At 43.9% G+C, this 18,230-nt stretch overlaps 1 protein-coding gene across 1 annotated transcript in view; it reads left to right on the plus strand.

Moving 5' to 3' along the window:
* Positions 1 to 6,736: 6,736 nt before the first annotated feature.
* The window catches only part of LOC139379243 (mucin-22-like), a 32,702-nt gene continuing 21,208 nt past the window's right edge, over positions 6,737 to 18,230 (plus strand). Inside the window, exons 1-5 of the mRNA XM_071122042.1 lie at positions 6,737 to 9,866; positions 11,565 to 12,764; positions 13,746 to 15,323; positions 15,936 to 16,054; positions 17,534 to 17,692. Of these exons, the coding sequence (XP_070978143.1) occupies positions 6,737 to 9,866; positions 11,565 to 12,764; positions 13,746 to 15,323; positions 15,936 to 16,054; positions 17,534 to 17,692 (6,186 nt within the window). The remainder of the gene's footprint in view (positions 9,867 to 11,564; positions 12,765 to 13,745; positions 15,324 to 15,935; positions 16,055 to 17,533; positions 17,693 to 18,230) is intronic.

Below are 18,230 nucleotides of genomic sequence, written 5' to 3' on the forward strand. Positions count from 1 at the left end.
CCGCCCCCCTACCTCGGGCTTCCAGTGGGGAGACCTGAGGTCAACTTTCCCCCGACCCCCTCCCCATCTCGTACTTCTTAGTGGGAGACCTCCCAGTCAGTAGCCTGCCTAGCTCACTAACTAGAATCAGGGACGCCCACTCCGACCAGGTTTATTGACCCACAGTCCCACACGGTGACACGATATCATTGATGTGACGTGCAAATGAGCGATAGAAAACCGATCACGCAAATGTCACAATTCCGAAATGTTGGTTCAGCCGCTCCGTGCCACTCCCGGCAAGATGCCGCCCCAGGCGGCTGCCCGTGTCGCCTATACCTAAATCCGCCATTGCTACCGTCACCAAAATGTCATTATTTTTACCCCCTTTAAAATGTACATACATACTTTCAAAGCTCACTATATTGAATCCCACATAATGTAAAACCCAATTTAATAGAGAATGTTACAAACTGGACTATATGTAGTAACTTAGTTTGAAAAGATGGGATTGGATCTAAATAAGCATTTGGCAATTGGCAATTGGCAATTGGCCGGCTAAATTCGGTTTAATTTTCTTTAACTGACATTTCCCAAAAGTCAGACACTTCCCACAGGCCAAGTAATTTTTTCTCAGCTACATTCACCAAAGTTTGTGTGATTATCTTTAGATCATGTCAGACTTTTACTGAGGGAATTGTTTATATGTTGTCAAATTTGTATCGATGTAAAAAAAAAAAAAAAAATGAAAAAATGCAATAAAGAGAATGTACATTTTTGCATTTTAGAGATTGAAAGATGAAAAAGTGTTTATCCATAATCTGCTGGTTATAGTCCAATCCTGGAATTTCTTAATATTGAATTAGATTTAGCCAAATATTTCCTTTTAAATACAATATTTCAGAAAATGTGTAATGAAAAAAGTATAATATCTATAATCTACATTCAACTGGTAAAAATGTATTGTGATATGATTAAGGGGGGGGGGGGGGGGGGGGGGGGGATGTACCTTTAGGATAGGATAACTGCAGAACTCATTTAGCTGAAGGCTGTATCTTCAGCTATAGCTACAGTGGTTGAAACATGAGATGCAGTAAGTGAACTGTCAATTTATTTATGATCTTATTGCTAATTTGTATGTGGTTTAACTTAATTAAGGATCGGACCCTTTAAAAAAAATGTTTTGGCTAAAATGACAAACTGCCAGTAACTCAGGAACTGAAGCAAGGATATGCATACTATTGATACCATTTGAAAGGAAACACTTTGAAGTTTGCGGAAATGTTAAACTAAAGTAGGAGAAAATAACACATTACATCTGGTAAAAGATAATACACAGAAAAAAAACGTTGTTTTCTGTATTTTTTTTTGTTCCATCATCTTTGAAATGCAAGAGAAAGGCCATTATATCACTTAGGAGTCTATGCAGAATATATATTTTGGCCACTAGATGGCAGTAGTGTATGTGCAACGTCTAGCTTAGCTTGTAGGACAGACAGGGTGTTAAGCATGTCCCAGTTTAGGTCACCTAACAGTGCGAACTCTGAAGATAGATGGTAGGCAATCAATTCACATATGGTATACAGGGCACAGCTGGGGGCTGAAGGGGGTCAACGGTGAGAGACTTGTTACTGGAAAGGTGGATTTTAAAAGTAGAAACTTGAATTGTTTGGGCACAAACCTGGACAGAACTTTGCAGGCTAACTCTGCAGTAGATGGCAACTCTGCCCCCTTTGGCAGTTCTATCTAGTTGGAAAATGTTGTAGTTTGGGATGGGTTTTTGGTGGCCTTCCGAAGCCAGGATTCATACACTGCTTGGACATCCGGGTTGGCAGAGTGTGCTAAAGCAGTGAATAAAACAAACTTAGGGAGGAGGCTTCTAATGTTTACATGCATGAAACCAAGGCTTTTACGGTTACAGAAGTCAACAAATGAGACCACCTGGGGAATAAGAGTAAGAGGAGTGGTTCAGGGGGCTGCAGGGCCTGGGTTAACTTCTACATCACCAGAGGAACAGAGGAGGAGTAGAATAAGAGTACGGCTAAAGGCAATAAGAACTGGTTGTCTAGTGCATTCGGAACAGAGAGTAAAAATTATATGGTAATAAAAAAATGTAAGTTTACACACTCCCAGAAATGTCATAAATTATGCATAATTAGCTGTTTTCTAGTTTTTCCCGATTTCGACCTTTCTGCCTGCCCTGAGTCTGCCTGGCGTTCTGTACCTTGCCACACCACACTGCATTATTGACCCCTGCCTGCTCTGACCATGAGACTGCCTGCCATTCTGGACCTGTTGAACCCTATCTGGATTACTGGCCTCTCATTTTGCCTGCTCCTGTATTAGTAATACACGTTTGTTACTTTGACACTGTTTGCATCTGGATTTGACCTGAAATGTGCAATGACTGACCCAGCAGACTAGGACCATCTCTGCAGTGCCATCTCCTCCCAAGGAGCCACCGTTGGAAGGCACCAGGAGTTGCTTCGTGGTCTTATGGAAGAGTTCAAGACCTTGGCCGAACGCCATGACCAACCGTTGAACACATTGCTGGAGCAATTCCGCAGGGTTGTCTGTTAGGCAGCCTACCACGATGGTAATCTCCCAGCCCTTCAGTAATCCGGCTGTTAGCAGCGCCACCTCCCCGGGTCACCCCCGGAACCCAGCTTACCTTTCCCGGAACGCTTCGATGGAGAGTTGGGCACCTGTCGAGCGTTTCTCACTCAGTGTTCCCTCATCATCGAGCTGCAGCCCTCTTCCTTCCCCTTGGACCGCTCTCATCACACTGATGTCCTGGAGGGATCTCGCTACGGCTACAGGGCTACGGCAGTATGGGAACAACAGTCTGCCGTATGCGTCAGTCTGGAGGAGTTCATGGCGGAGGTAAATAACGTTTCTGAGGCTCCAACAGTCACTGCTGTGTCGCCAAAGACTCCCGCAGTGACGCAGACGATGCAGTGGATTTCTGCACGTTGGCAGCTGAGAGTGTCTGGAACCCGGAAGAGCTGTTTGACATGTTCCTGCACTGAGTATCGGAGGAAGTAAAAGATGAGCTTGCAGCCAGGGAACTACCGACGGATCTCAACTCGTTCATTGCCTTGGATATTCGGATCAATGGGCAACTAAGGGTACGAAGGAAGGGGAGGAGAGTCGATTCCACCTCGCCTCCGAGGCATCCCGGAAGTCCCCAACGGCTCCATTGCCGAGAGAACCCGAGGCTACCCAAGTTCCTCCAAGAGCCTCCAAAGACTGCCGATTCACCTCTTCCCGAGCCTATGCAATGAGACAGCTGTCTCCAGCTGAACAGCTATACAGTCTTCACACTAAGAGTTGCCTGTATTGCGGGACTGCTGGTCATTTCGTCTCCTTCTGTCCACTAAAAAAACAGACTCACCGGTAGGAGCAAGTACTCTGATGAGCCATATGGAGAACTTTTCATTTCCCCTTACTCGCACCCCTTTTCATACCATTTTGCTGTGGGAGAACCAGTCAAAATCTCCCCAGGTACTCATTGACTCTGTGGCCGTGGAGAGCTTTATGGACGCTACCCTGGCTTCTGAGCCGGACATCCCCACTCAGCCCCTCTCCATTCCAATGGACGTTAGAGCACTGGACGGGCGCTCTATAGGCCGGGTCAAGCACAATACCACCCCCATCAACTTACGTGTGTCAGTGAACCACAGCGAGACGATTCAATTCCTGCTCATAAAGTTTCTTCAGGTTCCTGTATTATTGGAATTTTCCTGGCTCCAGTGACACAATCCTCTCACTGACTGGTCTGCTGGTGCCATCATGGGCTGGAGCCCATTCTGCCATGCCCATTGCCTGAATTCAGCGCAGCCTGCCCTGGGACGTCTTCCTGGGGGCTCGGAAGTTGCCCCGGACCTTTCCGCCATTCCCATGGAGTACCAGGCCCTCCGGGAGGTGTTCATTAAGGCCCGGGCTACTTCGCTTCTGCCGCACTGACCCTATGACTGCGAGATTGACCTTCTCCCATGGACCACTCCGACCCGGGGACGACTGTGCTCTCTGTCAGGTTAGAGACCAAGGCTATGAAGACCTACATTGAAGACTCCCCATCTGCAGGGTTCAACAGTCCTTCTGCCTCCCCCGCCGGAGCAGGGTTCTTCTTTGTGGAGAAGAAGTGCAAAACCCTGAGCCTGTGTATTGATTTCCGGTGTCTCGACGACATCACGGTGAAGAACCGCTGCCCGCAACCAGTCATCTCCTCGGCCTTCGAGCCGCTCCAGGAGGTGACCATGTTCTCCAAGTTGGACCTAGGGAACGCCTACCACCTGGTGCGGATACGGGAAGGGGAGGAGTGGAAGACTGCCTTCAACACAGCCAGCAGTCACTACGAGTATATGGTCATGTAATTTGGCTTACCATCACCCCTGCTTTGTTCCAGGCTCTGGTTAATGTTCTCCATGACATGTTGAACCGTTTGGTCTTCGTCTTTCTTGATGCCATCCTCGTCTTCTCCCTCTCCACCCAAGAACACGTGTTTTACGTCCGACAGGTTTTCCAACGCCTCCTGGAGAACCAGATTTTTATCAAAGCAAAATACTTATGTAAATTACTTCATTTTCAATAAATTAGCAAACATTTTCAGAAACATGTTTGAAAAACAGTCTTTATGGGGTATTGTGTGTAGATGGGTGATAAAAAACATATTTAAACGGTATTTAATTCAGTCGGGTTTGAACTGAACTGTATTTTTGTCAAGGCTCATCCTATATAACTACTGCTGTACACACCTTTCTATGGGGTGTCAGGGAGTCTAGTGGTTAGATTGTTGGGCGAGTAACCGAAAACCTGCTGGAGTGAATCCCCAAGCTGACAAATAAAAAAATCTGTTGTTCTGCCTCTGACCAAGGGGCAATGATGCCGTCATTGAAAATAAGAACTTGTTCTTAACAGATTTGCCAGATTTGCCTAGTAAAATAAATTCCTGACATGGCTCGTTCTGATATTTCTTAATTTCTTTATATTTATTTGGGGGATTTATGTGTATTGATTTCTATTGTTAGTTATTAATGCACTGTTGGAGCTAAAAACATAAGCATGTCGCTGCTATAACATCTGCAAAATATATGTACGCAACCTATACCTTTTTTTAAATTTGGGTATTGACTGAAGTGATTAGGGAATCTGATCTGATTAGTGAAAACATGACCTATTTGGATATATTTGTGTTGAGCTAGTGATGGAGAAGTTTATATGTGGAGGTAGCTAATAGGTCACAAGCACTGTAGGTCATATTTTCATGGTATTAGTTTTACCTCTCCCAATTTGAACAGTTGTTGTGCTTTAACCAAATCCATTGTATTGTATATTTATGTCTTCAGATCATAATTCTCAAAGAACACATATGATGAGTCTATACCAGGTTATAGCAACAGCGCTCCTTCTAATGGGTAAGGGACGTGTATTCATAAGAATTTGACATTTTGGAATATATATCTATGATGTCATTGTTACAATTTTAATCAGATACATTTTACTCTGTTTATGTTGAACAATAGTGGTCATTACAATGAATCCTACAACTGCAACCACTACAACCATCAAAGATGCATCAACAACTGGTGAACCCTCTACAACCGTCAAAGATGCATCAACAACTGGTGAACCCACTACAACCGTCAAAGATGCATCAACAACTGGTGAACCCTCTACAACCGTCAAAGATGCATCAACAACTGGTGAACCCTCTACAACCATCAAAGATGCATCAACAACTGGTGAACCCACTACAACCGTCAAAGATGCATCAACAACTGGTGAACCCACTACAACCGTCAAAGATGCATCAACAACTGGTGAACCCACTACAACCGTCAAAGATGCATCAACAACTGGTGAACCCTCTACAACCGTCAAAGATGCATCAACAACTGGTGAACAACTACAAACGTCACTGATTGACCAAGAACAACTCGTGATCCCACTACGACTACCAATGAGTTATCAAAAACTAATGGTGAACCCATTACAATCGTTTCTTGGTCATCGACAACAACCGGTGAACCCGCCACAACCATCAATCATTCATCCAGAAAAACTGGTGAAAAAACTACAACCGTCAGTGACACATCGACAACGAATGGTGAACACACTGCAAAAGCCATTGATGCATCGACAAAAACTGGTGAGCCCAATACAACAGACAATGATTCACCACCAACAACTGATGACCCCACTACAACTGTCACTAATGCATCGACAACTATTAGTGAAATCACTTCAAAAGGCACTGGTGCATCAAAAACAACTTATGCACCGACTACAACCAACACAGGTGTTGTTATCAAAAACAACTAGTGAACCCACTACATCCGTCACTGAGTCAACAAAAACAACTAGTGAACCCACTACAACCGACACTGTTTCATCAACAACTGGTGAACCCACTACAACCATCACCGTTTTATCAACAACAACTGGTGAACCCACTACAACTATAACTGAGTCATCATCAACAACTGGTGAACCCACTACAACCATCACTGGTGTGTCAACAACAACTGGTGAACCCACTACAACGATCACTGGTGTGTCAACAACAACTGGTGAAACCACTACAACTGTTACTGGTGCATTATCAACAACTGGTGAACCCACTACGACCATCACTGGTGTGTCAACAACAACTGGTGAACCCACTACAACCATCACTGGTGTGTCAACAACAACTGGTGAACCCACTACAACCATCACTGGTGTGTCAACAACAACTGATGAACCAACGACAACCATGAATGGTGCATCGACAACAACTGGTGAACCCACTACGACTGTCACTGAGTCAACAAAAACAACTGGTGAACCCACAACAACAGTCACTGCTGTGTCAACAACAACTGGTGAACTCAATACAACTGTTACTGGGGCATCGACAACAACTGGTGAACCCACTACATCCGTCACGGTTTCATCAACAACGACTGATGAACCCACTACAACCATCACTGAGTCAACCATTACAACTGGTGAACCCACAACAGAAACTGTTGTGTCAACAACAACTGGTGAACCCACTACTACTATTACTGGGGCATCGACAACAACTGGTGAACCCACTACATCCGTCACGGTTTCATCAACAACAACTGATGAACCCACTGCAACTATTACTGGGGCATCGACAACAACTGGTGAACCCACTACACCCGTCACGGTTTCATCAACAACGACTGATGAACCCACGACGACCATCATTGTATCAACAAAAACAACTGTTCAACCCACATCAACAGTCACTGCTGTGTCGACAACAACTGGTGAACCCACTACGACAATAACTGGTGTTCCTACAACAACTAATGAGCCTTCTACAACCATCACTGGTGTGCCAACAACAACTGGTGAACCCACTACAAGTATCACTGAGTCATCATCAACAACTGGTGAACCCACTACAACCATCACTGAGTCATCATCAACAACTGGTGAACCCACTACGACAATCACTGGTGTTCCTACAACAACTAATGAGCCTTCTACAACCATCACTGGTGTGCCAACAACAACTGGTGAACCCACTACAGCTATCACTGAGTCATCATCTACAACTGGTGAACCCACTACAACCATCACTGGTGTGCCAACAACAACTGGTGAACCCACTACAACTATAACTGAGTCATCATCAACAACTGGTGAACCCACTGCAACTATTACTGAGTCATCATCAACAACTGGTGAATCCACTACAACTATAACTGAGTCAACATCAACAACTGATGAACCCACAACAACTATCACTGAGTCAACAAAAACAACTGGTGAACCCACAAGAACAGTCACTGTGTTGTCAACAACAACTGGTGAAACCACTACAACAATCACTGAGTCATTATCAACAACTGATGAACCCACTACAACAATCACTGAGTCATCATCAACAACTGGTGAACCCATGACAACTATAACTGAGTCATCATCAACAACTGGTGAACCCACTACAACCATCACTGCTGTGTCGACAACAACTGGTGAACCCACTACAACTATCACTGAGTCATCATCAACAACTGGTGAACCCACTACAACCATCACTTTGTCATCATCAACAACAAATGAACCTTCTACAACCATCACTGCTGTGACATCAACAACTGTTGAACCCACTACAACAATCACTGGTGTGACATCAACAACTGGTGAACCCACTACAACAATCACTGAGTCATCATCAACAACTGGTGAACCCACTACAACTATAACTGAGTCATCATCAACAACTGGTGAACCCACTACAACCATCACTGAGTCAACAAAAACAAATGGTGAACCCACTACAACTGTTACTGGGGCATCATCAATAACTGGTGAATCCACTACAACTATAACTGAGTCATCATCAACAACTGGTGAACCCACTACAACTATTACTGAGTCATCATCAATAACTGGTGAATCCACTACAACTATAACTGAGTCATCATCAACAACTGGTGAACCCACTACAACTATAACTGAGTCATCATCAACAACTGGTGAACCCACTACAACCATCACTGAGTCAACAAAAACAAATGGTGAACCCACTACAACTGTTACTGGGGCATCATCAACAACTGGTGAACCCACTACGACCATCACTGGTGTGTCATCAACAACTGGTGAACCCTCTACGACCATCACTGGTGTGTCATCAACAACTGGTGAACCCACTACGACCATCACTGGTGTGTCATCAACAACTGGTGAACCCACTACAACTATTACTGAGTCATCATCAACAACTGGTGAACCCACTACAACTATAACTGAGTCATCATCAACAACTGGTGAACCCACTACAACCATCACTGAGTCAACAAAAACAACTGGTGAACCCACTACAACTGTTACTGGGGCATCATCAACAACTGGTGAACCCACTACGACCATCACTGGTGCATCATCAACAACTGGTGAACCCACTACAACCATCACTGGTGTGACATCAACAACTGTTGAATCCACTACAACTATAACTGAGTCATCATCAACAACTGGTGAACCCACTACGACCATCACTGGGGCATCATCAACAACTGGTGAACCCACTACGACCATCACTGGTGTGTCATCAACAACTGGTGAACCCACTACAACTGTTACTGGGGCATCATCAACAACTGGTGAACCCACTACGACCATCACTGGTGTGTCATCAACAACTGGTGAACCCACTACGACCATCACTGGGGCATCAACAACAACTGGTGAACCCACTACGACCATCACTGGTGTGTCATCAACAACTGGTGAACCCACTACAACTGTTACTGGGGCATCATCAACAACTGGTGAACCCACTACGACCATCACTGAGTCATCATCAACAACTGGTGAACCCACTACAACAATCACTGAGTCACCATCAACAACTGGTGAACCCACTACAACTATAACTGAGTCATCATCAACAACTGGTGAACCCACTACAACCATCACTGGTGTGACATCAACAACTGGTGAACCCACTACAACAATCACTGCGTCATCATCAACAACTGGTGAACGCACTACAACTATAACTGAGTCATCATCAACAACTGGTGAACCCACTACAACTGTTACTGGTCCATCGACAGCAACTGGTGAACCCACAACATCTGTCACTGGTTCATCTACAACAACTGGTGAACCCACTACGACCAACTCTGAGTCATCATCAACAACTGGTGAACCCACTACAACAATCATTGAGTCATCATCAACAACTGGTGAACCCACTACAACTATAACTGAGTCATCATCAACAACTGGTGAACCCACTACAACTATAACTGAGTCATCAACAACAACTGGAGAACCCACTACAACAATCACTGAGTCATCATCAACAACTGGTGAACCCACTACAACAATCATTGAGTCATCATCAACAACTGGTGAACCCACTACAACTATAACTGAGTCATCATCAACAACTGGTGAACCCACTACAACAATCACTGAGTCATCATCAACAACTGGTGAACCCACTACAACAATCACTTTGTCATCATCAACAACTGGTGAACCCACTACAACTATAACTGAGTTTACAAATACAACTGGTGAACCAACTACAAGTGTTACTGTTTCATCAACAACAGCTGGATCTTCCACTACAACCATCACTGAGTCTACAAAAACAACTGGTAAACCCACAAGAACAGTCACTGTGGTGTCAACAACAACTGGTGAACCCACTACAACTATAACTGAGTCATCATCAACAACTGGTGAATCCACTACAACTATTACTGAGTCATCATCAACAACTGGTGAACCCACTACAACTATTACTGAGTCATCATCAACAACTGGTGAACCCACTACAACAATCACTGAGTCTACAAAATCAACTGGTGAACACACAAGAGCAGTCATTGGTTCATCAACAACAACTGGTGAACCCACTACGACCATCACTGGTGTGTCAACAACAACTGGTGAACCCACTACAACAATCACTGAGTCATCATCAACAACTGGTGAACCCACTACAACTATAACTGAGTCATCATCAACAACTGGTGAACCCACTACAACTATTACTGAGTCATCATCAACAACTGGTGAACCCACTACAACAATCACTGAGTCTACAAAATCAACTGGTGAACACACAAGAGCAGTCATTGGTTCATCAACAACAACTGGTGAACCCACTACGACCATCACTGGTGTGTCAACAACAACTGATGAACCCACTACAACCATCACTGGTGTGTCAACAACAACTGATGAACCCACTACAACTATAACTGAGTCATCATCAACAACTGGTGAACCCACTACAACCATCACTGGTGTGTCAACAACAACTGGTGAACCCACTACAACTATAACTGAGTCATCATCAACAACTGGTGAACCCACTACAACAATCACTGAGTCATCATCAACAACTGGTGAACCCACTACAACTATTACTGAGTCATCATCAACAACTGGTGAACCCACTACAACAATCACTGAGTCATCATCAACAACTGGTGAACCCACTACAACTATAACTGAGTCATCAACAACAACTGGTGAACCCACTACAACAATCACTTTGTCATCATCAACAACAAATGAACCTTCTACAACCATCACTGGTGTGACATCAACAACTGGTGAACCCACTACAGCTATCACTGAGTCATCATCTACAACTGGTGAACCCACTACAACCATCACTTTGTCATCATCAACAACTGGTGAACCCACTACAACTATAACTGAGTCATCATCTACAACTGGTGAACCCACTACAACCATCACTTTGTCATCATCAACAACTGGTGAACCCACTACAACTATTACTGAGTCATCATCAACAACTGCTGAACCCACTACAACTATAACTGGTGTGTCATCAACAACTGGTGAAACCACTACAACCATCACTGGTGTGACATCAACAACTGGTGAACCCACTACAACAATCACTGAGTCATCATCAACAACTGATGAACCCACTACAACCATCACTGGTGTGTCAACAACAACTGGTGAACCCACTACAACTATAACTGAGTCATCATCAACATCTGGTGAACCCACTACAACTATCACTGAGTCTACAAAATCAACTGGTGAACACACAAGAGCAGTCATTGGTTCATCAACAACAACTGGTGAACCCACTACAACAATCACTGAGTCATCATCAACAACTGGTGAACCCACTACAACTATAACTGAGTCATCATCAACAACTGGTGAACCCACTACAACTATCACTGAGTCATCATCAACAACTGTTGAACCCACTACAACTGTTACTGGTGCATCATCAACAACTGGTGAACCCACTACAACTATAACTGAGTCATCATCAACAACTGGTGAACCCACTACAACTATTACTGAGTCATCATCAACAACTGGTGAACCCACTACAACTATCATTGAGTCATCATCTACAATGGGTGAACCCACTACAACCATCACTTTGTCATCATCAACAACTGGTGAACCCACTACAACTATCACTGAGTCATCATCAACAACTGGTGAACCCACTACGACCATCACTGGTGTGTCAACAACAACTGATGAACCCACTACAACCATCACTGGTGTGTCAACAACAACTGGTGAACCCACTACAACTATTACTGAGTCAACATCAACAACTGATGAACCCACTACAACCATCACTGGTGTGTCAACAACAACTGGTGAACCCACTACAACTATAACTGAGTCATCATCAACAACTGGTGAACCCACTACAACTATAACTGAGTCATCATCAACAACTGGTGAACCCACTACAACTGTTACTGGGTCATCATCAACAACGGGTGAACCCACTACAACCATCACTTTGTCATCATCAACAACTGGTGAACCCACTACAACAATTATTGAGTCATCATCAACAACTAGTGAATCCACTACAACTATTACTGAGTCATCATCAACAACTGGTGAACCCACTACGACCATCACTGGTGTGTCAACAACAACTGGTGAACCCACTACAACTATCACTGAGTCATCATCAACAACTGGTGAACCCACTACAACAATCACTGAGTCACCATCAACAACTGGTGAACCCACTACAACTATAAGTGAGTCATCATCAACAACTGGTGAACCCACTACGACCATCACTGGTGTGTCAACAACAACTGGTGAACCCACTACAACAATCACTGAGTCATCATCAACAACTGGTGAACCCACTACAACAATCACTGAGTCACCATCAACAACTGGTGAACCCACTACAACTATAAGTGAGTCATCATCAACAACTGGTGAACCCACTACGACCATCACTGGTGTGTCAACAACAACTGGTGAACCCACTACAACTATAACTGAGTCATCATCAACAACTGGTGAACCCACTACAACTATCACTGAGTCATCATCAACAACTGGTGAACCCACTACAACTATCACTGAGTCATCATCAACAATGGGTGAACCCACTACAACCATCACTTTGTCATCATCAACAACTGGTGAACCCACTACAACTATCACTGAGTCATCATCAACAACTGGTGAACCCACTACAACTATCACTGAGTCATCATCAACAACTGGTGAACCCACTACAACTATCACTGAGTCATCATCAACAATGGGTGAACCCACTACAACCATCACTGGTGTGTCAACAACAACTGATGAACCCACTACAACCATCACTGGTGTGTCAACAACAACTGGTGAACCCACTACAACTATTACTGAGTCATCATCAACAACTGGTGAACCCACTACAACTATAACTGAGTCATCATCAACAACTGGTGAACCCACTACAACTGTTACTGGTGCATCATCAACAACTGGTGAACCCACTACAACTATAACTGAGTCATCATCAACATCTGGTGAACCCACTACAACGATCACTGAGTCTACAAAATCAACTGGTGAACACACAAGAGCAGTCATTGGTTCATCAACAACAACTGGTGAACCCACTACAACAATCACTGAGTCATCAACAACTGGTGAACCGACTACAACTATAACTGAGTCATCATCAACAACTGGTGAACCCACTACAACTATCACTGAGTCATCATCAACAATGGGTGAACCCACTACAACCATCACTTTGTCATCATCAACAACTGGTGAACCCACTACAACTATCACTGAGTCATCATCAACAACTGGTGAACCCACTACAACCATCACTGGTGTGTCAACAACAACTGGTGAACCCACTACAACTATAACTGAGTCATCATCAACATCTGGTGAACCCACTACAACTATCACTGAGTCTACAAAATCAACTGGTGAACACACAAGAGCAGTCATTGGTTCATCAACAACAACTGGTGAACCCACTACAACAATCACTGAGTCATCATCAACAACTGGTGAACCCACTACAACTATAACTGAGTCATCATCAACAACTGGTGAACCCACTACAACTATCACTGAGTCATCATCAACAACTGTTGAACCCACTACAACTGTTACTGGTGCATCATCAACAACTGGTGAACCCACTACAACTATAACTGAGTCATCATCAACAACTGGTGAACCCACTACAACTATTACTGAGTCATCATCAACAACTGTTGAACCCACTACAACTATCATTGAGTCATCATCTACAATGGGTGAACCCACTACAACCATCACTTTGTCATCATCAACAACTGGTGAACCCACTACAACTATCACTGAGTCATCATCAACAACTGGTGAACCCACTACGACCATCACTGGTGTGTCAACAACAACTGATGAACCCACTACAACCATCACTGGTGTGTCAACAACAACTGGTGAACCCACTACAACTATAACTGAGTCATCATCAACAACTGGTGATCCCACTACAACTATAACTGAGTCATCATCAACAACTGGTGAACCCACTACAACTGTTACTGGGTCATCATCAACAACGGGTGAACCCACTACAACCATCACTTTGTCATCATCAACAACTGGTGAACCCACTACAACAATTATTGAGTCATCATCAACAACTAGTGAATCCACTACAACTATTACTGAGTCATCATCAACAACTGGTGAACCCACTACGACCATCACTGGTGTGTCAACAACAACTGGTGAACCCACTACAACTATCACTGAGTCATCGTCAACAACTGGTGAACCCAATACAACAATCACTGAGTCACCATCAACAACTGGTGAACCCACTACAACTATAAGTGAGTCATCATCAACAACTGGTGAACCCACTACGACCATCACTGGTGTGTCAACAACAACTGGTGAACCCACTACAACAATCACTGAGTCATCATCAACAACTGGTGAACCCACTACAACAATCACTGAGTCACCATCAACAACTGGTGAACCCACTACAACTATAAGTGAGTCATCATCAACAACTGGTGAACCCACTACGACCATCACTGGTGTGTCAACAACAACTGGTGAACCCACTACAACTATCACTGAGTCATCATCAACAACTGGTGAACCCACTACAACTATCACTGAGTCACCATCAACAACTGGTGAACCCACTACGACCATCACTTTGTCAACATCAACAACAAATGGACCTTCTAGAACCATCACTGGTGTGACATCAACAACTGGTGAACCCACTACAACAATCACTGAGTCATCATCAACAACTGGTGAACCCACTACAACAATCACTGAGTCACCATCAACAACTGGTGAACCCACTACAACTATAAGTGAGTCATCATCAACAACTGGTGAACCCACTACGACCATCACTGGTGTGTCAACAACAACTGGTGAACCCACTACAACTATCACTGAGTCATCATCAACAACTGGTGAACCCACTACAACTATCACTGAGTCATCATCAACAACTGGTGAACCCACTACAACTATCACTGAGTCACCATCAACAACTGGTGAACCCACTACAACTATAACTGAGTCATCATCAACAACTGGTGAATCTACTACAACTATAACGGAGTCATCATCAACAACTGGTGAACCCACTACAACTGTTACTGGTGCATCATCAACAACTGGTGAACCCACTACAACTATAACTGAGTCATCATCAACAACTGGTGAACCCACTACAACTATCACTGAGTCATCATCAACAACTGGTGAACCCACTACAACTATCACTGAGTCATCATCAACAATGGGTGAACCCACTACAACCATCACTTTGTCATCATCAACAACTGGTGAACCCACTACAACTATCACTGAGTCATCATCAACAATGGGTGAACCCACTACAACCATCACTTTGTCATCATCAACAACTGGTGAACCCACTACAACTATCACTGAGTCATCATCAACAACTGGTGAACCCACTACAACCATCACTGGTGTGTCAACAACAACTGGTGAACCCACTACAACTATAACTGAGTCATCATCAACATCTGGTGAACCCACTACAACTATCACTGAGTCTACAAAATCAACTGGTGAACACACAAGAGCAGTCATTGGTTCATCAACAACAACTGGTGAACCCACTACAACAATCACAGAGTCATCATCAACAACTGGTGAACCCACTACAACTATAACTGAGTCATCATCAACAACTGGTGAACCCACTACAACTATCACTGAGTCATCATCAACAACTGGTGAACCCACTACAACTGTTACTGGTGCATCATCAACAACTGGTGAACCCACTACAACTATAACTGAGTCATCATCAACAACTGGTGAACCCACTACAACTATTACTGAGTCATCATCAACAACTGGTGAACCCACTACAACTATCACTGAGTCATCATCAACAATGGGTGAACCCACTACAACCATTACTTTGTCATCATCAACAACTGGTGAACCCACTACAACTATCACTGAGTCATCATCAACAACTGGTGAACCCACTACAACCATCACTGGTGTGTCAACAACAACTGGTGAACCCACTACAACTATAACTGAGTCATCATCAACAACTGGTGAACCCACTACAACTGTTACTGGTGCATCATCAACAACTGGTGAACCCACTACAACTATAACTGAGTCATCATCAACAACTGGTGAACCCACTACAACTATCACTGAGTCATCATCAACAACTGGTGAACCCACTACAACTGTTACTGGTGCATCATCAACAACTGGTGAACCCACTACAACTATCACTGAGTCATCATCAACAACTGGTGAACCCACTACAACTATCACTGAGTCATCATCAACAACGGGTGAACCCACTACAACCATCACTTTGTCATCATCAACAACAAATGAACCGTCTACAACCATCACTGGTGTGACATCAACAACTGGTGAACCCACTACAACAATCATTGAGTCATCATCAACAAATAGTGAATCCACTACAACTATAACTGAGTCATCAACAACAACTGGTGAACCCACTACAACTATTACTGAGCCATCATCAACAACTGGTGAACCCACTACGACCATCACTGGTGTGTCAACAACAACTGGTGAACCCACTACAACTATCACTGAGTCATCATCAACAACTGGTGAACCCACTACGACCATCACTGGTGTGTCAACAACAACTGGTGAACCCACTACAACTGTTACTGAGTCATCATCAACAACTGGTGAACCCACTACAACCATCACTGGTGTGACATCAACAACTGGTGAACCCACTACAACAATCACTGAGTCACCATCAACAACTGGTGAACCCACTACAACAATCACTGAGTCATCATCAACAACTGGTGAACCCACTACAACAATCACTGAGTCATCATCAACAACTGGTGAACCCACTACAACTATAACTGAGTCATCATCAACAACTGGTGAACCCACTACAACTATAACTGAGTCATCATCAACAACTGGTGAACCCACTACAACTATCACTGAGTCATCATCAACAACTGGTGAACCCACTACAACTGTTACTGGTGCATCATCAACAACTGGTGAACCCACTACAACTATCACTGAGTCATCATCAACAACGGGTGAACCCACTACAACCATCACTTTGTCATCATCAACAACAAATGAACCGTCTACAACCATCACTGGTGTGACATCAACAACTGGTGAACCCACTACAACAATCACTGAGTCATCATCAACAACTAGTGAATCCTCTACAACTATAACTGAGTCATCAACAACAACTGGTGAACCCACTACAACTATTACTGAGTCATCATCAACAACTGGTGAACCCACTACGACCATCACTGGTGTGTCAACAACAACTGGTGTACCCACTACAACTATCACTGAGTCATCATCAACAACTGGTGAACCCACTACAACTGTTACTGGTGCATCATCAACAACTGGTGAACCCACTACAACTATAACTGAGTCATCATCAACAACTGGTGAACCCACTACAACAATCACTGAGTCACCATCAACAACTGGTGAACCCACTACAACTATAACTGAGTCATCATCAACAACTGGTGAACCCACTACAACTATAACTGAGTCATCATCAACAACTGGTGAACCCACTACAACTATCACTGAGTCATCATCAACAACTGGTGAACCCACTACAACTGTTACTGGTGCATCATCAACAACTGGTGAACCCACTACAACTATCCCTGAGTCATCATCAACAACTAGTGAATCCACTACAACTATAACTGAGTCATCAACAACAACTGGTGAACCCACTACAACTATTACTGAGTCATCATCAACAACTGGTGAACCCACTACGACCATCACTGGTGTGTCAACAACAACTGGTGAACCCACTACAACTATCACTGAGTCATCATCAACAACTGGTGAACCCACTACGACCATCACTTTGTCATCATCAACAACAAATGGACCTT

The sequence above is a fragment of the Oncorhynchus clarkii genome, chromosome 21 (assembly GCF_045791955.1).
Source record: "Oncorhynchus clarkii lewisi isolate Uvic-CL-2024 chromosome 21, UVic_Ocla_1.0, whole genome shotgun sequence".
NCBI classification, from domain to species: domain Eukaryota; kingdom Metazoa; phylum Chordata; class Actinopteri; order Salmoniformes; family Salmonidae; genus Oncorhynchus; species Oncorhynchus clarkii.